This window comes from Eptatretus burgeri, chromosome 4, assembly GCF_056783735.1.
Source record: "Eptatretus burgeri isolate ZD-2024b chromosome 4, Ebu_testis_v1, whole genome shotgun sequence".
Taxonomy (NCBI): domain Eukaryota; kingdom Metazoa; phylum Chordata; class Myxini; order Myxiniformes; family Myxinidae; genus Eptatretus; species Eptatretus burgeri.
Genome location: NC_140964.1, coordinates 1,394,919 through 1,419,122, shown reverse-complemented (window position 1 = coordinate 1,419,122; position 24,204 = coordinate 1,394,919). Strand labels below are relative to the sequence as shown.

General features: G+C 44.1%; 1 protein-coding gene across 8 annotated transcripts in view; it reads left to right on the top strand.

Moving 5' to 3' along the window:
• The window catches only part of CFAP69 (cilia and flagella associated protein 69), a 126,439-nt gene that overhangs the window by 23,930 nt on the left and 78,305 nt on the right, over positions 1 to 24,204 (top strand). For 4 of the 8 annotated variants that reach the window (XR_015056988.1, XR_015056989.1, XM_085876642.1 and 1 more), the window contains 13 exons: positions 933 to 1,031; positions 2,014 to 2,166; positions 3,781 to 3,955; positions 6,032 to 6,155; positions 6,439 to 6,487; positions 6,956 to 7,077; positions 8,350 to 8,608; positions 10,275 to 10,439; positions 10,728 to 10,849; positions 12,613 to 12,731; positions 16,417 to 16,498; positions 16,679 to 16,874; positions 20,096 to 20,233. Coding sequence is in view for 6 of the 8 variants with exons in the window: in XM_085876642.1 (XP_085732768.1) it covers positions 933 to 1,031; positions 2,014 to 2,166; positions 3,781 to 3,955; positions 6,032 to 6,155; positions 6,439 to 6,487; positions 6,956 to 7,077; positions 8,350 to 8,608; positions 10,275 to 10,439; positions 10,728 to 10,849; positions 12,613 to 12,731; positions 16,417 to 16,498; positions 16,679 to 16,874; positions 20,096 to 20,233 (1,803 nt within the window). In the remaining 2 variants the exon portion in view is untranslated. Of the gene's footprint in view, positions 1 to 932; positions 1,032 to 1,457; positions 1,629 to 2,013; positions 2,167 to 3,780; positions 3,956 to 6,031; positions 6,156 to 6,438; positions 6,488 to 6,955; positions 7,078 to 8,349; positions 8,609 to 10,274; positions 10,440 to 10,727; positions 10,850 to 12,612; positions 12,732 to 16,416; positions 16,499 to 16,678; positions 16,875 to 20,095; positions 20,234 to 24,204 lie in introns of those variants that run through there. The other 4 variants (XM_085876643.1, XM_085876645.1, XM_085876647.1 and 1 more) reach the window with 4 other exon arrangements.

Genomic DNA, 24,204 nt, shown 5'->3' with positions numbered 1-24,204 from the left:
ATTATGTACTATTGGAATGTACTTTTTGACGCTTTAGATTGCTGAGATCCTTTCGACCCTGGAAGACCCTAAAGAACCCAAGGACCCAAAAGATTCTGAAAACCTAAAAGGACCCAAAAACCACGATTACCCAAAAGACCCATAGGACCCCAATGACCCAGAGGACCCTGAAGACCCAAAAGACCAGGAGGACCCAAGAGTCCTCAAAGACCCAGATAATGCAAAGAGCCCCGAGGACCCAAATGAACTGGAGGACCCCAAAGACCCCGAAGACCTCCGAGCATGGCCACATCTTTTAAGTTGGAAACTACAAACTCGGGGTACAAATACAACTGTGTGTGTGTGTGTGTGTGTGTGTGTGTGTGTGTGTGTGTGTGTGTGTGTGTGTGTGTGTGTGTGTGTGTGTGTGTGTGTGTGTGTGTGTGTGTGTGTGTGTGTGTGTGGGCAAATTCTCAATGTAAATTTGTTGCGCCACCTGGTGGTGGTGGCAGAGGGTATTACAATTTCCATTCTTTCCTGGGCAACGCTGAGGTTGATGCACTCTTCACACAGGTAAATTATCTTCTCCTTCTCTTCTCCACCTCCCCTCACCCAAATATAAATGGATGGGCCTGTCAAATCCTCATCCTGTGTGAGACGTTTTGAACGGGAAGGGACATCAGGATGAATGTGAGGCAAAAGGCTGGGAGTGGGACGTGAGGACGGGGACAGGGAGCGGGGGTTTGGGGGCGGGGGCTATGAAAGCACCTCTATGCACGGCTAAATTTGTCTTCCCTTCCTTCTCTTTCTCGCCCAAATTTCTTGGCAAACAGGACGACTAATTCGTCCATCAGCAAAGCGATAGCTATGCTCTGCTAGTATCTCATACAATATTTGTACTTCTTGCGAGCAGAGTCACATGTTTTGATCATTTGGGTGTGTATCTGCTATAGGAAGCTTGCTCCATATTCCACACAGAAAGATCCGCTTGCAAATCTGCCACTCACTCCTCAAGTTCTACTGTGATGACAGTGATATTCTGCACTTTAGTGGTAAGAGAATTCGTGTTTATAAACTGGTTGAACATCATCCTGCTTTTACTTTTTCCTGATGACTGCACCATTTAATCATACCGCTGTCAATCATGCATGGACTGCAATTAGCATTCAGGGACTTGAAGGATAGCTCAGCTGTGTTGTGTCCTTGCTACCACCCCACGTTCAATCCTTAAAATAAAATTTAAAATGTTGTTTTGTGAGGTACGAGGAGGGGGCACTGCATCTCAGAACACTCTGTCCTTTGGAATAGAACGTAAAATAGATGTAAGGATCTCATCGTATCATTCCAAAAGAGTTATCCAGTTTGTGCTTGTACCCTGATCAAATTATTTTTTGGGGTTTCTTAGTATAATTAGCACTACTTGCAGTTATTGTTACCTATTTGGATTTGTTATTGCCAGATGGTTGAGAGGCCAAATAATCTCATTGAATATGAAGACCACATCTTCTTCTTCTTCTTCTTCCGGCTGCTCCCGTTAGGGGTCGCCACAGCGGATCATCCGTATGATCCGCATAGTGATTTGGCACATGTTTTACGCCGGATGCCCTTCCTGACGCAACCCTGGTCGCCTCTTACGACACAGGGATAAGGTACACCTATTTTAACCGGGGTATACACCGGCCCAGTCCACTGGTACTCATTTCGCCGACCTCGGAAGGATGACAGGCTGAGTCAACCCCCTGGTGTATTAATTCAATGGCCCAACGGGGCTTGAACTCAGGACCTTTTGGATCCCAAGCCGCTACCCTAACCACTGTGCCAACACCAGGCTAATATGAAGACCACATGTAAAGGTTAATAGTGCCTGTTTAATTTGTGCACTTTGTTTCCAAGTTGTTCTATCACCCTGAATCGCATCCAATCCACATATCATTGACTACATTGCATAGTCATAGTTTGATGGTAACAAAATATGATACAACTGTTATTCTCAAACTAAATGATAAGCTATTTGAAGGCTTGTGTCGGGTGCAGGTATGCAGGCCAGTCGTGTGGAGTTTAACAAGAAAATGGTCGAGGAAAGCCATGTGGTTGAACAACTGGTGCTGTTACTTTCACAGCCTGAGACAGAGGTGGAGGTGTGCCTGGTTGTACTCCAGCTCTTACAGACCTTCTCGGCTGACTCAGGTTATTGGAACGAATTTCTGTATCATCCAATCTTTCTACACAAGTACCGAGTCGACGAAAAACTGAATAACAAAGCAAGGAAGGTGAATGTGTGGGCCATCAATCAATTTATTACATGCCCATGGGGAACGGAATTGGTCTGTGCCGATGCGTTGGAGGAAGGAAGTGAAGGTTGGTTATATACAAGTCCCAGGTGGTAGATTTCAACACTTTATTTGAAAATAATCGCATTTAGTTGAGAAAAGACCTAAATGAAAAGGCGTCTAAATTTCAGACATCTACAGGAGAGTGAATCACTTTTACACCCATAACAATTTTAATTTGACAACGTTTCTGGGAAGAGAATGGCAAATCACCCAGTGTAGCCCTTTCCAAGAAACTGCTTTGGCAGTACTGAATCTGCCTTTGGGTAGAACACAAGAATATAATTATATGTACTGTATATGTGGGGATATTACATGCCCAAACTAGGAATCAAACCCAGGACCTCTGGTGAACCGTACCAATGCTCTGCCATCTGAGCTATCTGGGTGACCCTTTGGCTGAGCATGCAATTCTCCCACATATGGAAATGCCACTCTCCCCCGCTGCACCCAGGACACTCACTACCCACCATAGGAGCAGCGAGGGCCTTGTCTATGACAGGGTTTTCCTCCTGTGGCGGGACAATGCTCTTATGGTTGGCAGCGAGTGCCTCGGAAGCAGCGGGGGAAAGAGAGTGGCATCTCTATACGTGGGAGAATTGCATGTTCAGCCAATGGGTCACTCAGCTTCGATGCCAGAGCATTGGTACGGTTCACCAGAGGACCTAGGCTTGATTCCTGGTCTGGGCATGTAATTTCCCCACATATAAATATAATCTTTGTTTACCTGTTCATTCACAAGAATATAATATAATATTGTTGCAGAACCGGGGTCGGGGGCGAGAAGACCATGGGGTGGGAAACCTCGGGTTCTCGCCAGACTCTTTAGGTGTGAGATGTATTCTAATTGAAGTTCACTGTATTTTTGTTTTAAGTTGGCATGGTTTAAACTTTTTGTGTTTACTTGAGACTTGTTTTTCAGTCGATGCACCCACTTTTGAAACTTTTTTTTACGTTTGACATATTTTATTTTTTTTGACTTTTCTTGCTTTCTCCGTACTTTCAATCATTTCTTACTTGGGGACGATTATGATTTTGATAAAGCCATACACACCACTAGTGATGGTCCAATCAGTTGTCCTGTTATTGGAGGAATGTCTGAAGAGCTGCTCATTGGTTCCAATGATTGATGTGGATTATCATGGAGCACTTTGCTTCACCTTTTGAAGTATTTCCTACACTTGTGCTTATTTCTTGGTCAAATAGCGAACAATTTCTTTTTTAGATTGTTCTACACTGGGAACGCTGTACTGAGCAGCGTTCCCAGCGCACAACACCTGTGCTCCCATAGCCTGTCATGTCATTGCCCTTTTACTCTATCACCTCGCTCTTTCAGAGGCCAAAGTGTTGAATGCAATAATAGGCCTTCAGTGACTATAGAACTTCCTCCAGTTAGTTACTTATCCTGTGACAGATTCTTATCAAATAATTGTCATGTTTGAGGCCAGCTGTCATTACGTGTTGGGTGCAGGAATCATGTGTGAGCAGATGCTGGAAGCTCATGCAGCATGGCTTGTGTGCAAGCACATTGCAGAATCCAATGGTGCGCAGATGGTATTCCATGGTGTCGAGGTACTTTGGAACCTCTTGGAGAAGGGAAGTCCCGACGCACTATCCGGTCAACTATGTCAGGTCGATAGCCTTCAGTGAGTGTTATGATCAGTAGACTACACTGTCAAGGCTACAAGACCTCATCAATTTGATTGTTACAAGACAAAATCATCGACTGCACTTTAGAAATTTAAAATATGATGCTTTGCACCACTATTACAAATATTACATAATTATTCAATGGAAGTTTAATTGGAGTTAATTTTGGTTGTATCCAATCTGAAGTAAAACCTGCTTTGAGGGGATATCATTTTTACTACTGCCATTGTTTGATAGGTTGGAGTTACACCAACAGCGGAGTTGAAGGACAACATAGAGGGAGACTTGGACAAACAATGGGAATGGGGAGGAATGGGGGAATAGGATAGCATTGAAAAGGCAAAAAGGACAAAAAATTTGGAAAAAGAAAAGAAACAGGATGACAAGATAACCTCAAAACCGAGACGATTATAACCTGGCTATCCGGGTAGGCCGAGGCAACACACAAAAAAAAACAATTCAATAATATTGACAGCAAGATACGATTTATCACGGAAAAATTTAGATGACAAAAATATATCAGAAAAACACGACGGATCCGTTTTGAAAAACAACTTTGATTCAGGTGGAAGGAGTAGCAGCTGTGGATCCGATCGACATGCGGAACAACTCAAAACCTGGATCTCTTCTCTTAAAGTGATTTTCAATGTTCTGCAACATCATTGGTCAGGATTGGTTTTATTTGTAATCGACCATTTCATGATGACATGTCCCACAGTTGATTTTTATAATAGTTTGGAAAGTTGAAATTGTCCTGGAGGAGGTGTCCACTCTTTTGATATAACCTATAGTAACTAATCCTGTATTAATTTCCACTAATTTTTATCCGTGTAGTGAAGGTTTTGGCATTCACATAAAAAATATCTAACGTGGGTGCAAGCAGCAGATACGAGGAGGCAAAACAGTTGGCGTCGCAAGATGACCTGGCGGTTGATCATGTGACTACTGTTACCATGAGAATTTCCACAGACGGTGCTCTCAGGTAGCAAGTTATGCCAGACCAATGTCGAGTGCCATGTTCATACAGACAATCCATACTACTAATCCATTGCATTTAGTCCGAAGTAATTTTTACGTGTGAACACAGAACATGACAGCCAATTACGGTTCTCCATTTCAATTTCATTTACTTCCTTTTATTGGGATGTGATGCTCTGAAACTTAAAGATGAGACCGTCCTCTGACTCATTATACTGTGTCAGTTGATGATTTGCACGATGATGAAAATTGAGCTGTTAGGCAATTTTCACGATTCACAAGGGGTGTCTGATGACTTTTAGTTGTATCATGTGTGTATATATGCCTGTTTTGTTTTAACAGGTTTGAGGTTCGTGGAGGAGTTTGGACCTAGCTGTGGAGTGCTGTGATCATATAATGGTTTTGTAGAACATAAAAGTAGAGTGAAGTCGATGGCGTGCCATCGCAAATCCCCACGCTTTCCACCGAAAGCGAAGTTAAAAGATGGCAAAACGTTCCACCAGGATTGACCCAATAACCGATTTTTAGATTGAAATTTTTTCCCGTTTTGACAACTGTGACCCTAAATCCCTCCCCTCTGGGTCCCTACCCAAAGCCCCCAGGGGGACAGGACCAAAAATGATACTCTTCTTGCCACGTGGTGATCATAACGACTAAGTTTGGTGAATTTCTGCGCAACCGTTTAGGAGAAGATAGCGTGATGAATAGATGGATGGACAGACACAGCTGTTATAATATCCCACCATTTTTTTCAAGAAGCATGGGGATAAAAATCAATCAATCCATCAATAACACCTAACTGATAGTTCTTCTTGCCACATTTCCTGAAGGTCAGATGCACGTTTTCAGGCTAACTCTCTACACTGTGTTTATCATACTAATTACAACAAAACTTTTTTGATTTGAGCAAATGAACTAAAGACATATAAACCTTTATCTGCAAAGCTTAGAAGAACGAACGCTCGTTTGGTGAACCTGGCTTTTAACATGACCAGTCTTTAACAATAACCGGGATCGGTCTTTCACATGACCAACAGGTGGTAGCTTCAGTAACATACGTCCTTGTGGTTGTTTTACCTTTTGTGTCCTGGCAGTGCTCTGCGAGAAGTCTTCCTGGGGGACGCCCTGCAAGCTTTCATCCACGATGAACAAGAACTGCTCAATGACCTGCTCGTCGTTATCTCACTAATAGCCGCCATTCCGAGTGCCCCAATGCTGGTTTGTCGCTGACCATCGTCGTTCCTCATTTACACACTTGCAACACATTTAAAGGCAAAGATAGAAGACATAAAATAATCATCATCATTTGGTGTGGCTGTATTTTATGTCCTCCATCGGCCTGTGTCCCACTCTCCCCTGTTGTCATCTGTCCATTATATAGCCACGATGGTTCATGTGTATTAACAAGATGGAGACTTTATTCTATTTTGCCTCGTTCAGTCCTCTATCAGTGGAGCATATTTTACTCAGTCACATACCTTTCCCTTGAACGTATCTGCAGGAGACGGGATTTTCCAGGCTGCTAGTTCTTCTTGCCACATTTCCTGAAGGTCAGATGCACGTTTTCAGGCTAACTCTCTACTCTTGTAAATATTGCACTAATCGAAATAACAAAACCTGGATAACGTTCGCTCGCAAGATCTACCATTGTTCAGCTGTGATGTCATTTGTACACAGAGTTTCCATTGTTTGCACTGGGAGTTTGATGCTCCATAGTAAGAAGTTAGTGTATATCGAAACATAGGTTAGTGGGTCCATTTCTATAATCTGTTATCAATGTCCTTCACCGTAACAACGACACGTGTCCGTGACAGAATGCATTGCCTCGGGGAGAAGAGAAATCATTCCCAAGGTTCATACTGAAGATGAAACTCAAGCAGGCCTTCAGGATTATTTCATTTTTGTTTTATCACACAGCATTGAGTCAAGTGCATAAAGATGGTGAAAATAGCGTCTGGCATGCATTTGTATGACTAAATGGACACGTAATTGGACACCCCCTCTCCTTTCCAATGCAGTGAAAAATGACGATCCTTTGGTGAGAGATTTAAGAATCTCAAACAGCAGTGAAGACTTTGAGAGGAAAAAGCTTTTGCTGAATTTGTTGGTGCTCTTGAGTCACGACAAAGCCAATGAGGTGGTAAGAAGGTTTTTCTAATCTGTTTTTTACTCGGTCATCTGTCTGTCTGCGACAAGCACTTTCCTTACTGTATGTCGCATTGTGCTACACACAGGAACACTGCAGTCGTAATGTTCGAACGTTGACCATTTACAATAGGGTCGTCGATCAAATTAAGTTCCGAATCATCAATGGAGCGTTGTACTTTGAAATCGGTGTTTTAAATAAGTGATATATTGTTGTGTGCAAGGGGTTCGAAACCACTCTTTGTGGCAAGTGTCGCGTGAGCAGCTCTGAAACCCTGCCGACGTGGGGCTTGCCCCGGATGGCACGACCCCCTCTGTGTGCAGCAACATTTCCACAGATTTTGCACTGGGGGGGGGAGGGGGGGCAAGTGGGTTGGAAGGGTTGGGGGTCAAAATAAGAGTGGTGGGGGAAACAGGTAGACACAGGCTGATGGGATGGACTTATGGCATTCCCACTACATATCAACCATCGCCATATTCTATTTCTCTATTTTTGTCCATCAGAGTTAACATCCAAAACGTCAGTTTCTCCTTGCTTCCCATGATGGTTAGCATACCTTGATCACTGTTCAGTTGGTTTCATCCATCATTCTGCCGATCCGCCGACGCAGTTCGACACTGGTCTTCACGAGCAACACGAGTTCTTCATCCTACATGGCAGTGCATTTACTCGTATGAAGGTGGGGGCACGATCGTTGTTTGGTCTTGAGTCCTACAATTGATCTCTGGTGAATTTGGGTTTTTGTTCTCAATGGCAAAGCATTGAATCTGGTTGACATACCCTTCTTTCTCATCCAGTACTAATCCTAATCATTTCGTGAACCTATTCATCTCGATGAAGCCCAGTGTTGTTTGGGTATGGGGTCATTAGCCAGTTTCTGGAATGTACCATCATCAGTTTGGAGCATTTCAATTTGTTCATGGTAAGGCTTTTCTCCCTCCCAAAGCACGGCATCATGTTTCAGGTGCTGAAACCACTTTTTGTCTTTCCAAGTGAAAAAAAAGTCTTAAACTGTCTGACACACACAGTTAGTAATGTTAATTGTATCCTTTGCGGGCAGCTTAATAATAACTGCTTCGACCTTGGCCACAATTTGAGCAACTTACAACCCACTTCTTCAAGTGGTTATTGTGCAGTGTGCTTGGTGTTATGTTCATGTTCCACTTTGTATGGTGGTGAATTCCATGTGTCACATGTTGTATGGGGGTACCATCGGTGTAAATGCTACTTTGGCCTGGGGGCATGTGTGCACTATTTTCTCCCCAGGTGTTCCACGAGGGGCAAGTGCTGTTAGCCCTCTTTGAGTACATAAAACTGCAAAAGGACAGCGATGAACCGGGTGGACGTGCAGGTGATACTTTTCGTCAGATTCCGGTGGGAATATGGACTGAGGTACAGTACGAGGAATTGCAGCTGCATTGTCTTGCTGTTCTGACCACTCTCGTTCCGTTCCTGCTTCCTGACTTCCTGGCTTTACATGGCTCTACAAGACTGCTGCTCATGCTGGAGTGGTGCCTGCTTTCAGGTGAGAGAGAGGAAGTAAAACAGTAAAAAAAAAAACTCAGGCACTCGGTGGGGCGCATACCTCCGCCATGCAATGCCTGGTCTACGAGAACATATCGGGCCCAATACATTTTTGAAATATCATGCCATGTATCTCTCAATGCTGAATAATCACTTTTAAAATTAAATAATTCTCGTGTCCGGATGTGGATCTTCACCAAAATCGAATCCGTTCGTCCTTGTCACACACCCAACCTGTCCACCAAGTTTCATCCTAATCCGTGCACAACTTTTTGTGAAATCACGCTCTATATGGTTTCACCCTATCCCTCAATGGTGAAGAATCACTTTAGAAATTGCAGTTGCCGGATCTGGATCCGGATCTTAACCAGAATCAAATCAGTTCATCCTTGCCAAACGCCCAACCTGTCCACAAAATTTTTCTCCGAATCCGTCCACAACCTTTTGAAATATCCTGCACACAAACAAACAGACAGGGGTGAAAACATAACCTCCTTCCACCTTCGGTGGCAGAGGTAAAAAAATAAAAATAAGAGCAAAGTAACAGTAATAACTAATAATCGATTTGTGGTGTTTCACTGCTTAGTTATGATCTGCCGGTAAGTTTTCCTCGAACTCCAGTTCAAGGGAGTCCAAGATGTCTCCGAAGTATACTTGCTGTTTTCAAGAACACTTCTCCCTAACTGTCTTGTCTTCATTTCTGTGATGTAGAGTTTGAGTAATTGTATTATAATAATATTTTTTAAAACAATAATGTAACAAACTGTGTTTTCCTTACAATTAATTAATGGGCAGAACATAGGCTCTACACAGGGCATAGGTTCTGCTGAAGTCGTTTCTTGGCTATGGTTACGATCCTGGACGGGTCGCCACTACGACGCAGGAAGTCAGGGCAAGAATTTGTCATTTGTTCATGGTGCCGGCGATGGCTGACCTCCTCTTCGAAAAAGATGTCATGTGATCTTTAACGCTCACCAACTAATTCTGGCAGACGGAACGCCCAGTTTAACATCCATCCGAAGGATGACACACAGTGATTATTACACCATGACTGTGAATCACCAGGATGACGGTTGATAGCCGGGTCAGGATTCAATCCCAGGCGAGACAGCTGAGACACGAGTGAGCCCTCCTGCCTGCCCCGGCAGCATATCATTTTGATAACTCGTAAATCATTTTTCAGCACCCTGCATCATTGCCCTTGTGGTTTTGGACACCATTGAAAGCCATCCCGACATATTTATTTTAATCTTCACATTTAAAAAAAAAACTTTTATCATATGCAGCATGATACTTCATCCATTTCTAATACATCGAGGTCAAAAGAGCCAAGCATGTATCTTTAAAATTTGAGAGATTGATTTGTAAGGGAATTGTAAGACATTCAAATCAGGAGTAGCATTGCTAAACGGGGTTATTGGGGAAAAAGGACAACAATACTAGGGAGTAGGGTTAGAGAGATATCTGGGTAGAACAAGAAGACAAGACAAAGTATAAACCCAATGTAAATCGGTTACCCTGGGCTGGGATATATTTCATGGAACACAATAAACTCAGTGATATCCTGAGTACCAGCAGACCAAGTAAATCAAAAAAATAATTTAAGACCTGGTGATGATGTTGATGATGACTGGTAATTAGTATGATTCTGTAATTGTGGTTGACAGACGACTACGAAGCAAAAGGAAATTCTTTCTACGGACTTGGCGAGGAAGCTGGTAAGCGGGCACACCTTCGGCTGTGTGCACACGCACTGCGTTCCGTCGCCTGTCTATCGGACCCCGTCCTGAATCAGGATCTTTGTGATCAGAATGCCATCATTCAGCTGCTCGGTACGAACATGAACACTTTTATTTGCTCTAAGATGCCAGAAACAAGAATACATCCTGATTGTTGGCCAACCTTAACTATGTGGCCATCCTTGTTCAAAAACGAGACCGACAGTAACTAGTTTTGTTTGGATTCATTTTCTCACCTGATGTAGCAAATCAACCTGAAATCAGTTTTAAAGTTTGATGTTCATTGCCTCTACAGCATTGGGGGCCACCTACGTATTACTTGTGCAAGAATGGTGTCAACTTTGACCACGATTGTGTGTGTACCATATTGAATGCTCTCAGATGTGCTGAAGAAACTCACGAGCGACATGAAGGCGGGCATTGGCTTTGTAGTTGATCTGGAGATTCTGACCGATGTGCTCTTGACTCTGTCAGACTTATGTGAGCCTGAGGAACACAGAAAGGTATGACCTTTAATCGGGTTTTATGGTTCTACTTCTACAGCAAGGCGATAACCATATACGTACATCAGTTCACCTCGCTCTACACTCTACAGCCATTTCTACTGTATATGCGTGTTTGCCCAATTTTTTTTTTTGGTCTTCCTGCAATCAATTCCCCTGCCGAACAATATACAGCATCTATTACTATAAACTACGTTTGTCACTCTCCTCCATGCACCCCATCGTTTATAATTCCTGGGGAGAGGTGTTTAAACTCCTGGCATGAGTCTTCAAAAATGAAGACATCACTAACGAGCACAACTACAACTACCCAGCAATGCAAGTCTCAGGTCCGATGGTTGGAACGCCAAGTAATCTTCACCTGGTGATTGATGGGTGTACAACATTTATCCAGCTGTGCTCCCCTGTGACAATGTCAAACCCTCAGTTACCCGAATGCAAGATCACTGCACGGTTGAACATTTCGTAACGCATGAATATAAATTTCCACAACATCCTACTCTAATTATAATAAACTTGATGGAATCACAATTCAACATTTAAGCGTGCATGGAAAGGAGTGGTAACCCCCTTGTGTATTTGTGCTCATGTACATATTGCCACGTCTATGTATGTACTTTGTGAATGGGCATACGTGGGCCAAATGTAACGGAGATCGAGTCGCCGGCCATGTGGATCCGGTTTCCTTCTTTCCCCACTTCCCGTTTATTATTACTTTATTATTCCTCGCAGTTTCGCGTCGCCCCAGGGGTCGACCATGGAGGAATATTCGGAGCACCACAACCCATGGAGGAATATTCAGTTGGCCAAGGCGTGCTTCGGCCGACCCCTTAAAGAGACGGGTCAAGAAGAGAGAAAGTCAGACAAGACTGAACATTGAGGAAAAAGGAGAGACAAGAAGACAAGCACCAGAACCTGGGCTGGCATTGAGTCTTTCCGCAGTCTGTAAGAAGTGTTGAAATTTCGAGGGAGCTGGCAGTCGAACACAGTGGGGGTGTAAAGAGACTGCCCCCCCCCAAAAGTCTTTGGCTGGTCCTCCAAATGTGTGAGTTGTCCTCTCCAGTCCTGAGCGAATGGACAATGCAGCCACCATTTTCCCACCAGAATGGGTTTTCCTTTTCCTTCATATTTTCTCTCTCTTTCTCTCTTTCTTTCATGGTTAATCCCCGCCAATCCTCAAACCTCTGTTCATGTGAATTTGCGGCCAGAGCTGGGAATACGATTTCTGAATTTCCATTAGTGTGTCTTACCATGAAGGCTTGTCATTTTTGTACCTCGTGTCTTTCTTTCTTGTTTTGGTTAGTGTGCCTCCTTCAATCATGAAGATCCTTTCATAAGAACCTAACGTTGCTTGTCCATTGTCGACCCTTTTTAAATGCCGATCATCAAGCAAGGAAGCAGCAGGGACCATTTTTAAAGTCTTCAGTAGAACTCGGCTGTGGTTCGAACTGCCGACCTTCCAAACTCAGAGCGAATGCTCCAAACATCACGCCACCGAGTGATTCAATTTATGTACATTTCTATTTTATGTTTCATAAAATATTAACGTACCCATCAAAGCATGAACTGGTTGTATAAGCTCACACCTGCATGCCCATTGTGTGAAGTAACTGAAAGGTACAAACTCTCAAACGACGACGATGTGATCATAGGTTTAGCAGATTACATCAGCTGTCACGTATTAAAAAAAGAAAACTGGTAATTTTTGTATTTTTGTTCACCATTTGTTTGCTGCCCTCATCTGCTTGGAGTGACTTCTGCAGGAGTTGTTTGGAGCTGAAGGCAATGAGGTGTTGTGCCAACTTCTTCATCTGGTCCCAGTACTCCAAAACCGGGATCCAGAACAAGTGCATCTTCTCCTGGCCACTGTGGCCTGCCTTCGGTGAGCTACAAGTAAAGATTGAGCCTGACGCCGGACACCATGTATATCAAACCACTGTGATTATATATATAGATATAGATATAATATCAGAGCTAGGAACTACTGCTCAGGTTAGAGAATAGGAAGAATAGCAATTTCGGTGAAAGGCAATGTGGTGAGAGTTGGGTCAAAGCAAGGAGTTCAAGTTTGATAAATGGATCAAAATTACACTTTGTGTTTGAGTTCGGGGCCATGAAAATATCACTTTGACACTCACACCACCTCCCCCCTTTTTTCATTTTCTATTATAGGTCCCAAACTTCCCTCTGACTCCTTTTTCACAAAGACCTTGCTCTTTTCTCTTCCTTTTTTGAACACTTCTCTTCTCTTTTCTTCTCTTCTCTTCTCTTCTCTTCTCTTCTCTTCTCTTCTCTCTCTCTTTTCCTGTTTTTGCTTTTCTCAACTTCATAATGTCATTTTAATACATCACCTCCCCCCCCCCCCAGCCCCCACAACCATTGCTTACATAATATTGTTACGGCTGTGGAAATTCGCAGAACACCATAAAAGGGTCCTTAGTTCAGATTTCCCCACTGTTGTTTAATGGGATTTATTAGTGTTCACCGGGCTGTGACCCTTTGAGGTAGGTTTTTCTTTCTCTATCGTTATTTTGAACCAACATATCTCGCCCACCTTTACAACAACCACCACCAACTACGCCACAACGCCAACCACGCTACAATCGCCACAACACCACCACCATTTAACCATCTTCGCCACTACGCCAGCTTGCAAATGCCATCCTCCACAAACCACGCCACAACCCTTTTCGCGTCGAAAGCCGTCCGAGGGCGCCAAGTAAAGGGACCGAGGAAGGAACTGCGATGACGTGTGGGTTTTTTACCGCCTTTTTTTTCTCCGAGGTTGGTGTGACGAGAAGGGCGAGGCGGCTCGCTCGCGATTGGTAGATACGAGGAGTGAGGCGGTCGGACTTGAGAAACGCCCCTTTTCGAGAAGCTTCTCGAAGGGAGGCGGAGCCGAAAACGGGGAGGGGCGAAGGGCGGAGCCCCAGGCTATATAAGGCGGACAGCCACGAGCCTTTCTCTCCTCCTCCTCTTCGTTGGCGCTCTTCTTTTGGTCTGGTCTTGTCTTGTTCTCTTGGTCTGGTCTTGTCTTGGTCTCTTGGTCTCTGGGTCTGTGGAGCGACCCGTACACCAGAGGCGTGGGTCGGTGGAGAGTCCGGGCGACGCACCGGAGACGCGGACGGGAGGTGCAGCTCTGCCGGCTGTGGGGCGCGAACCTATGCATCCGTGGAGGAGAGTGCCAGAGAGAGCTTGCCGACCATCAAGGCACCTCGAGGGTGCAGGTAACCTGCTACGGTCTCGCGGAACCCGTTCAGTCTCCCAGGTCCCGTGCCATAAAGACCCAAGTGGTCCAGCCTGACCCCCTTGTCTGTGAGGGGTCTTTTCTTGTGTTTCTTTAGGGTTTTTGAATGAATGTTGTCGTGGCGCCGTCTGTCAAGTAAAACCTGTCTAAGTGACTGTGCATGTACATTCTCATTGTAGTCGGTGGTAACGCTTTCTATTTGTTTCTTGTACATTGCATGGCTGCCTTGCCTGTATACGTGTAGATAGTGAATAAATGTCCTGGCTTGTGAAATGTATCCCGTTCGTTGCGTCCTATTTCCCCATTGAAAATGCCATCGTGCATCGCGGAATAATTAGTTGGGTTTTAAACACCCGGTAAGGAGAATCGGATCTGTCAAGGTCGGCGATAATACCCGCTCGGTTATCGCTGTAGAACGGAACGAACCGCTTAAGCAGTTCGTGTCCCAAGCCGACCTGCGGCGAGGTACCGGCGTGCGAGGTACGAAAGCTCAGTAGGTTACCCGCGCGAGTACTTAGGTATTTTGATATTTGGCGAGTGATCCTATTTCGCGCAGGTAGAATGCGGACTGGGCTGTGGTGAGGTTAAACCCCCACCCATGACTGGTTTCTGGCGATAGTTCCAGGAGGGTCACGACTGAATTGTCCGTCCGGTGGGCGACGCGGTCGCTATTAGTGGAAAGCGGCCGATCGCACGCCAGCGGGCGCGAATTCGTAACAATATGTAGAAGAATTCTCAGTAACTTAATTCTCAGGAATGCAGGAATTTTATGCAAACCATATATTGTATAGCTTTGTGACTTGTACCATCATTTCATGTACCATGATGTCCTTGAGTGACATAGTCAGACACACACTGAAGACTCGTTTTACTGCAGTGTATTTGCTTCATTACCCCTATTTAGTTTTAACCTTTTCTAACCCCAATTTTACCTTCAGAAATACGATTCTTATTACTTCCACCACCAAAGGTGGACGGAGGTTTTGTTTTCACCCATGTTTGTCTGTCTGTCTGTCTGTTTGTCTGTCTGTTTGTCTGTCTGTGAGCAGGATATCTCAAAAAGTTATGTACGGATTCGGATGCAATTTGATGCACAGGTTGGGTGTGTGACAAAGAGGAATTGATTACATTTTGTGACTATTCGAATCCGGATCTGGGTACCAGAATTTTTTAACTGATTCTTCATCATTGAGAGACAGGGCCAAAAACTATATTTTTTATCTCTATCTCTATCTCTATATCTCTATCTCTATCTCTATCTCTATCTCTATCTCTATCTCTATCTCTATCTCTATCTCTATCTCTCTATCTCTCTATCTCTCTATCTCTCTATCTCTCTATCTCTCTATCTCTCTATCTCTCTATCTCTCTATATCTCTATATCTCTATATCTCTATATCTCTATATCTCTATATCTCTATATCTCTATATCTCTATATCTCTATATCTCTATATCTCTATATCTCTATATCTCTATATCTCTATATCTCTATCTCTCTATCTCTCTATATCTCTATATCTCTATATCTCTATATCTCTATATCTCTATATCTCTCTGTCTCTGTCTCTCTGTCTCTCTATCTCTCTATCTCTCTATCTCTCTATCTCTCTATCTCTCTATCTCTCTATCTCTCTATCTCTCTATCTCTCTATCTCTCTATCTCTCTATCTCTCTATCTCTCTCTATCTCTCTCTATCTCTCTCTATCTCTCTCTATCTCTCTCTATCTCTCTCTATCTCTCTCTATCTCTCTCTATCTCTCTCTATCTCTCTCTATCTCTCTCTATCTCTCTATCTCTCTATCTCTCTATCTCTCTCTCTCTCTCTCTCTCTCTCTCTCTCTCTCTCTCTCTCTCTCTCTCTCTCTCTGTCTCTGTCTCTGTCTCTGTCTCTGTCTCTGTCTCTGTCTCTGTCTCTGTCTCTGTCTCTGTCTCTGTCTCTGTCTCTGTCTCTGTCTCTGTCTCTGTCTCTATCTCTCTATCTCTCTATCTCTCTATCTCTCATATCATGATAGCTCAAAAAGTTGTGGATGAGTTATGACAAAACTTGGTGGATGAGTTGGTTAAAGTGACAAGAACAAGCCAATTAGATGTTGTTTCAGGTCCGGATTCCGATCCGACCTATCAGTGGGATACAAAATGTAAACTGTTCAGCCTGGTGGAGGTATGCGCTCTACCGAGTGCCGTTCTCGTTTGTTTGTTGCTTCACTCATCTTGTCTGGGCCTGTTTAGCTTTTCATCACTGTGAGGTCACATTTCCTGCACTAGCTGTTATTAGAACATGCATTGCAACAAATGCTGACTGCTGAACCACTCTTTAGATGCTGCATGTTTGGTTGTTTATTCACTGAAAACATTTTCCTGAAGAATGGAGGAATCTTTTTACTTCTCAACACACTTGAGGTGAAGTCATATCTTTGATTGTCCTTCTTTTAAACATCACCTTTTTTTTAGTCCTTCCTCCTTTGTTTAATGCCCATTGCCTTTATTGTAAAAGTCCCCTTGTGTAATTGAAGAGTCTTGTATCAGTACTAAAACTATCAAACCCACAAAGCTGCCTTGTTTTGGGGGACCTTATCCCAGATGGAAATGGCTTGCAGCTTTCGCCCACTGATTTTGACCGAGCTTATCGAGTTGTCGTGCCATCGCAATTGGAAGAGGGATGTGATGTGCTGGAGGGGTTGTTCTGGTTCAACAGCTGTGGCTATGCTTTTGAAAATCTGGCGGTTTGAGGAGGCTGAGGCTGGAGTCTTACGCGGTCCCAAAGGCCAGATATTGGGTGCGTCTCCAATGCTGGATAATATAATCTCCTGCCTTGCAGTTCAATATATTCTGCTTCTGTCCTCTCCTTTTTATTGCTTCAGATTGCCTCATTAAGATTTTGCTTTTGATGACTGCATCACTTGTACCTTCCCTTATGATATATTCGACTGTGATATTTACTGCCGAGACACTCTCGAGTCTCGTCGAGACCATTGATAGTTGACTACAGATCTTTTTCATGGCTGTCTATTTGAATTAGTCTGTTTGACATTTACAAGTCTTAGAACTCAAACGCTGTCTCAATTTGTACATTTTAAATATATATTTATAAATATATATATATATATATATATATATATATATATATATATATATATATACATATATATACACACACAACATCGAAGGCTTGTATAAGAGTTAACACACAGGTAGGGTACACAGGGAAAACAAGATGGACGCTACAGGGAATTTCAGGAAGGAAAGCAGGGAATTTGAAGGAGGTGGGTTTGGGTTGGATTAATGAGGGAAGTAAAGATCATGGTTTTTGGATGTGGGAAGATAAGAGATGGTGGTAAACAGCTGTTTTGAAGACCTGGAGGGAAGAGTGGGATTGAAGAGTGTGTGGGAGTTTGTTCCAAAGACGGGGAAAAAAAGGAATGAAAGAGTGAAGGTGAGCAGTGATTCTTGATTTTGATAGTTCAACCAGAAGGGGGTTGTCAGCAGACCTTGAGCGCCCTGCAGAAATATGGAGGTGACAGATAGCAGACAGAGCAGGGGGGGGGGGGGGACAAGACTGGAGAAAAGACGGCAAAAGACATTAAAACCACCAACCTTCCTGTGGTGAGAGAGTGAGAGACCCAAAGACTTAGCCTCACCGCAGGAGATACCAATGATCTTTAATGCCTTGGTTTCCACAGCGTGAAGCTGAGAAAGGTGAGAGGTGGGAGCACCAGCCCAGATGGAAGAGCAGTACTCCATCAGGCTGCGGACGAAAGCTTTGTAAGTGGTCAGGAGCTCAGGAGTAAGGACTTTGCATGACGGAGGATTCCCAGTCGGCGACTGGCTTTGGAGGCCAGGTTGGAAATGTGGCTTTCCCAGGAAAGATCATGGCAGATAGTGAGACCCATAAGCTTGAATGAAAGAACTTCTTCCAGAGGATTGTTGAGAAAGTAGATGGGAGGGGGGGGGGTCTAAACGGTCCTCTCGGAGAGACATAGTGAGAGTGTGAGATTTTTCAGGATTGAAAGACATGTTTCACGTGTTGGATCAGCTTGTGATTTTATCCAGATCTGCAGAGCGTGAAGAGGCTGCTGTTTGCCAATCTGAGGGATGACAGATGGTACGGCAGAGGGTGGAGTCATCAGCAAAGAGATAAAGAGGATTTTCCAGAGAGTCGGAGAGATCATTGATGAAACCCAGAAAAAGAACAGGGCCCAGAACGCTACCTTGAGGAACTCCAGCCTGCACAGGAAGAGGGGATGAAAGAACTCCATTTAGGGCCACACGTTGACTGCGACAGGAGAGGAAGTCTGCGAGCCATGAGTGGAGATGGCCTTGGATACCTTCGTAAGAGTTTGGTGAGCAGGGCAGGGTGCCAGACCATATCGAAAGCTTGGGATATGGCTCTGATTTCATGTCTGGCATTGAGGATCTCCATCCATTGATGGGAGAGCAGAAGCAGCATATCCAGGGTAGAGTGACCTGATCTGAAACCAAATTGATGATCAGAAATCAAGCCATTGGAGAAGAGGAAGGATTTAATGTCTGAAGCGATGATGGATTCCATAACCTTGCTGCTGATTGGGAGAAGGCTGATTGGTCTGTAGTTAGAAGGATCTGTTCTTGCACCTTTTTTGTGCAGGGCAGTAATGTTTGCTGATTTCCAAGCAGATGGCAGATGACCTTGAGTAAATGAGAGGGTGAATAGAACAGAGAGAGGGTGAGCAAGAGCAGAGGAGCAGGTTTTTAGGGCACGTGGGCTGATGCCGTCTGGACCAGTTGCAGAATCTGAGTTGAGGTTTGACAGCAAACTCTCCACCTTGTCAGGAGAAAAGGACACAGAGTCCAGGGACAGTTGGGTGCGACTGGATAAGGTGGGAAGAGAAAGCGATGGGTTTTGGACACAAGATTTAGATACAAACACAGAGTTTATGCATTCAGCCTTTTCACGTGCAGTGTCAGCTGAGTCGCCATTTGAGGTGAGGGAGGGGATGGAGGGGGAACATACACAAGAAACAGACTTAACTAGACGTCACCAGGATTGGGAGGAGGGAGAGAGGTTTGAGAGTTCAGACTTGAGATTAGAAAGATGTTGTTTTCTGGCTCTCCTGAGGGTAGATACACACTTGTTCCGAGCTTTGTGGAAGGAACTGAGATTGCCTTCAGTTGGATTCGCCTTCCACTAGGTGAAGGCAAGTTCTTTCAGGACAACTGTCTCGCCACAAGCTTCAGTGTACCATGGGCAGGAGGAAGGGTGAGACAACTGAAGACAAGATGGGATAAATCTGTGCATGAGAGAGAGCAAATTTCTTTGAAAGAATTCCCAGGATGAGTTGATGTCGGAGAAAGCAGAGATGGCTGCTTGCAGACCTTGCCAGTCGGTCTGAGTGAAATGCCAGACTCGACGGTGCTGAGGTGGTTCTCTAATAACAGAGACATTGTCTGTTAATACCCAATTTTTTTTTGAGGGAGGTGGGGGGGGGGGTCAAACAGATAATGTCTCTTGTCACACATCGTCTGCTAATGTCCTTGAAATGTATCTAAAAGGTGCACTTATGTCCCCTCCTGTCCTTGTGCTCCGTGTAATGTAATATATTCACAAGCTCTTCGCTGAGACTTGCATCACTGTAAAATATAAAATAAAGAAATACAGTACAGGTATATTTATAATATACAAGCCGGGGTACCCAGCATTGCCTGGCACAACAGTGATTTAAAAAAAAAAAAGTGCTCTTTTTCAAAATTGTCACTTTTTGTGTAAACACTCCCCGGCACTCATTGATGAACCTCTGAAAGTTTGACCAAGATTCGTTCAGCCATCTCTGAGAAAAATGGCGACACGCATTACCGACAGACAAATCTCTCTTATAGTTATATATGAAAATGATAAGTGTATATCTCACAAAAACCTTGCTTGTGTATTGGTGTAAATAAGAAAAATTGGCCACATTTTAGGCTATTTCCTGCACTTGAGTTGCAATAGCCACACTTGTGCCTGGTATGTACCGATTGCAGACCCTCAAAAGCCCCTTTCAGGGTGGTTCCAAAAGGAGCACCTCCTTGTGAGCCAACCAGCTTCCAGCCCCAGTCCTGCCATCCTTGAACTGGCGGAGAATGATCGTGTCAAATTGTACGTGATCTTCAGCAAACTGGGTAAGGCGCAAAACACACAAGGTCCAAAAACAATAAAATAATGCGTGTTAAAGTGGATTCAATGCAGCCATTTCATAAGTTTACACGATTAAATAATCCCACAATGTATGCCTAATAATCAGCACCGATACAATTGGAAAGTTCATGAGATTGCTTAGAATTGTGTTCACCCAGACAGATCTCTTGCAAGAAAATGATTCTTTGTACATATTGTCCATGTTATGACCCGCAGATGAGCGAGCATACGAGGTCCAAAAATATAGTTCCAGGATTAAAGCAAGAGAAAATTTTATTGTGAACGTACCAATTATGTTTAGTGGTCACCTCCAAAGTCATCTCCCTGGGAGTCTACACATGTTTGTGAATGTCACTGTCATGCTTCAACAAAGCATAGATCTTTGGAAGTCGTCGTCTGATACGGCATTCAGCTCTGGTCACAGCTCTCTGGATCTCTTCTGTTGATGCAAAATGAGTTCCTTTCGTTGGAGTTTCGGATGTCGGTCAGATTGGACCAATATTCCCATCCATTTTGTCAGTTGATGGGCGTCCTGACTACGCGTCATCATTGCCCCTTCCGCAAACCTCTTGACCCACTCAAGCACACGTGACCTTGGCATTGCGTCTTCCCCGTACACCGGATTAAATTTGTCAAAAATGTCCGTGCCACTTTCGCCTCGTTTACCAAAAACTTGATTCTTGCTTCCATAAATTTTTTTCGTTCATCTTCAGAACACGATTGCAACACTCATCATTTTAACAAAACTCCAGTGTGGTTACGAAACACAACTGGCCGAGACAATGGCTAACACGGTCCTAACAGGAAGATTACGATGCATGTCCAATTACAAAACCCAAGCCAGTGCTGCCATCTGTCAAGAAAAACCTTAGTCCTGGAACTTTGTCAGAACTCATATGTTCCTCACACCCATCTGGAACAAAACTTCAATCTGGTACCCATACTTTGTTGCCAATATGGGTACAATTGCAATTTTCCATATCTATACATTTTCTTTTATAATGTGTCGACTCACATTTTTTTTTTAAATCACCTGGACTTTAATCAGGTGAGCTTATGTTATCGAGCAGTGTCCGTAGGTGAGTGAGTCAGTCAGTCAGTCTGTGCACCTTGTGTTGGCTTCGTGGCTAGGGTGGTGGCTTGGGATCCTTGGGTCCTGAGTTCAATCCCCGTTTGTCGCTGAATTAACACCAGGGGGGTGACTCAGCCTGTCATCCTTCCGAGGTCGGCGAAATGAGTACCAGTGTAGCAGCCAAAAAGGCTGTACACGAAGGTAATGGGTATCACCAGATTGATGAAATCTGGTATTGGTGTGGTGCAGGCATGATGGGCCGAATGGCCTCCTCCCGCACCTTAATTCCTTGGAAACACTTCAGTCATTATCGCTTGAACTTAACACAGTTTTGATGAAACTTGGCTACAAGCTTCACATCTGATCCCTAACGAAGGTGTATCGATCGCATCAAAATGTGCACTCATTAAGGGGTCTACGGGGAGCAGGGGGGGGGGTTGAACCCCCCCAAAATAGGTATTTGCTCTCTTCTCAGAAACTATACACACGATTTCGATGAAACTTGTCTACAACCTTCATCACCTGTAATGTACCAATGTTTATCAACCACATCAAAATTTACGCTCATTAAAAGGGGTCTACGGGAGGGTTTTGACCCCTCAAAATAGGTATTTGCTCTGTTCTCTGAAACTACACACACAACTTCAATGAAACTTGACCACAACCTTCATCACCCATGATGTACCTATTTGTTCATGGCATCAAAAAATTCAGGGTCTAAGGAGGTCTGCAGGGAGCTTGAGTAACTGTTGCTCCTGATCGAGATGAGCTTCAGGCCAGGCGGTTCGATTTTTATTTTGGTGATGTATCCTTTGGGCCCTTATACAGCTGAACTGGTAATGCCCACAGGACCATGTCTGTTTTCAGGGATATATATGACATTATGGGCTGGCAGTACAGCCAAGACCTCGAGGTATGCAAACTTGCCTTTGAACCGTCTCACCTGGTTTTGAATCTTGGCCCAGCTATAAACTGTCACCCCGGTGTTTCTCAAGCATGGTGAGACATCAATGCGGGTGCGTCCCTCGGATTGACATTAAACTGGGCGTCCCGTCTGCAAGTATTAGTTGGTGGACAATACAGATATCACGTTGTCCGTGAAGAGTAGGCAAGCTATCGCCGCCACCCACAACAAATTCCAAATTTCTCCCAAGATCAACTTTTGGGGAGGCAATTGCAAGCCACACAGAATAACCTTTGCCAAGAAACTGCTTCGGCAGCGACGCTCTATAAAGAGTATGGTACATATCATCTCGTATGACGTTATACCAGAGTATTATGTGTTCTTAACAGATAAATCAGTGCAAAATGTAAAGTATTACCAACGTCTTTCACTTGTTCATGGCATCTTGTACAGTGGCCTGCAAAAGTATTCACCCCCTTCCAATCATGCTACATTTAGATAAATTCCAAATTATGGAGAAACAATTTATCCAACTGAACGATTGTATTAATCACTGAAGAGATCAAACTAAACAATGTTGTAGTTGAAGGTTACAAAGAAACATGTACAAATCAAAATTCACTGGTTGCAAAAGTTTTTTGTTTTTTTTTTATTCCATGGTTGAGGCTTGTGGAAGAGCTAGGACAGAGCACAGACCAGGACACAACATAAGAAAGGGAACAGCAGGAGACATGGGAATCGCCAATAGCAGGGCAGAGGGAGAAGGGAGACGGACAAACAAGGGATGCAGGTAACGATGAGGGTTAGGGGAGAACACAAGGGGTGGACAAGTTGGATACATTAAAAAAAATTGGGGGGAGGGTGGGGGTGGTTTAACGGGTGTAGAAAAGATCATAACTTTGGATGGGGGATGACCTGAGATAGTGGTGAACAGCTGCATTAAAGACCGCGAGGGAATAATGAGATTGAAGAGAGTGTGGAAGGTAGTTATACAGGTGGGAAAAGAGAGGAATAAGTGAGTGAAGGTGTGCAGTGGTCCTGGATTTAGGCATTTTCACAAGGAGGGGATTGCTGATGGACCATGTGCATCCTACAGATACCTGGAGGGGACAAAACACCTCGAGGGTAGAGGGTACAAGTCCAGAAATTATGTGAAAGTAGACAGAAAGACCACCGATCTGCTAGAATGGCGAAGTGATAGGCCCATAGATTCAGCTTCATCGCGAGAGATTCCAATGATCTTGAGAGCCTTTGTTTCCATGGCATCAAGCTGAGCAAGATGCGAGGCAGGGGAGCCAGCCCAGAGGGGAGAGCAGTACTCCATCAAACTGCAGATGAAAGCTCGTAGGTGGACATGAGCTCAAGTGTGCCAAGGGAGGACTTTGCATGACACAGGATGCCCAGTCGGCATCTGACTTTGGAGGCCAAATTTGAAATGTGGCTTGCCCAAGAGAGAGAATTACTGAGAGTGACACCCAAGAGTTCAAGTGACCGAACCTCTTTGAGATGGTTGTTGAGAAAGTAGATGGGAGGGCTTGCAGTACAGTCCCTTCATATGGAGAAAGTGAGTGTATGGGACTTCTCAGGATTGAAAGACGTATTCCAAATGTTTGACCAGTTTGTGATTTTGTCAGAATCTGAGGAGAGGGAAGAGGCTGCTGCCTGTCTGTCAGAAGGATGAGTGATGTCATGGCAGAGAGTGGAGTCATCAGCAGAGATGAGGAGAGTTTTCGAGACGGTGAATGAGATAATTGATGAATACTAGGAATAGGATGGAGCCGAGAACACTGCCTTGGAGTACTACAGCCTTGACAGGGAGAGGAGAAGAAAGGATTATGTTGAGAGCCACACGCTTACTGTGAGAGTGGAGGAAGTCAGTAATCCAAGAGTGGAGTTTCCCTTTCAATTTCATCGGCAGACAGTTTGGAGAGAAAATCAGGATGCAGACTATGTCGAAAGCTCGAGATATATCCAGAGCA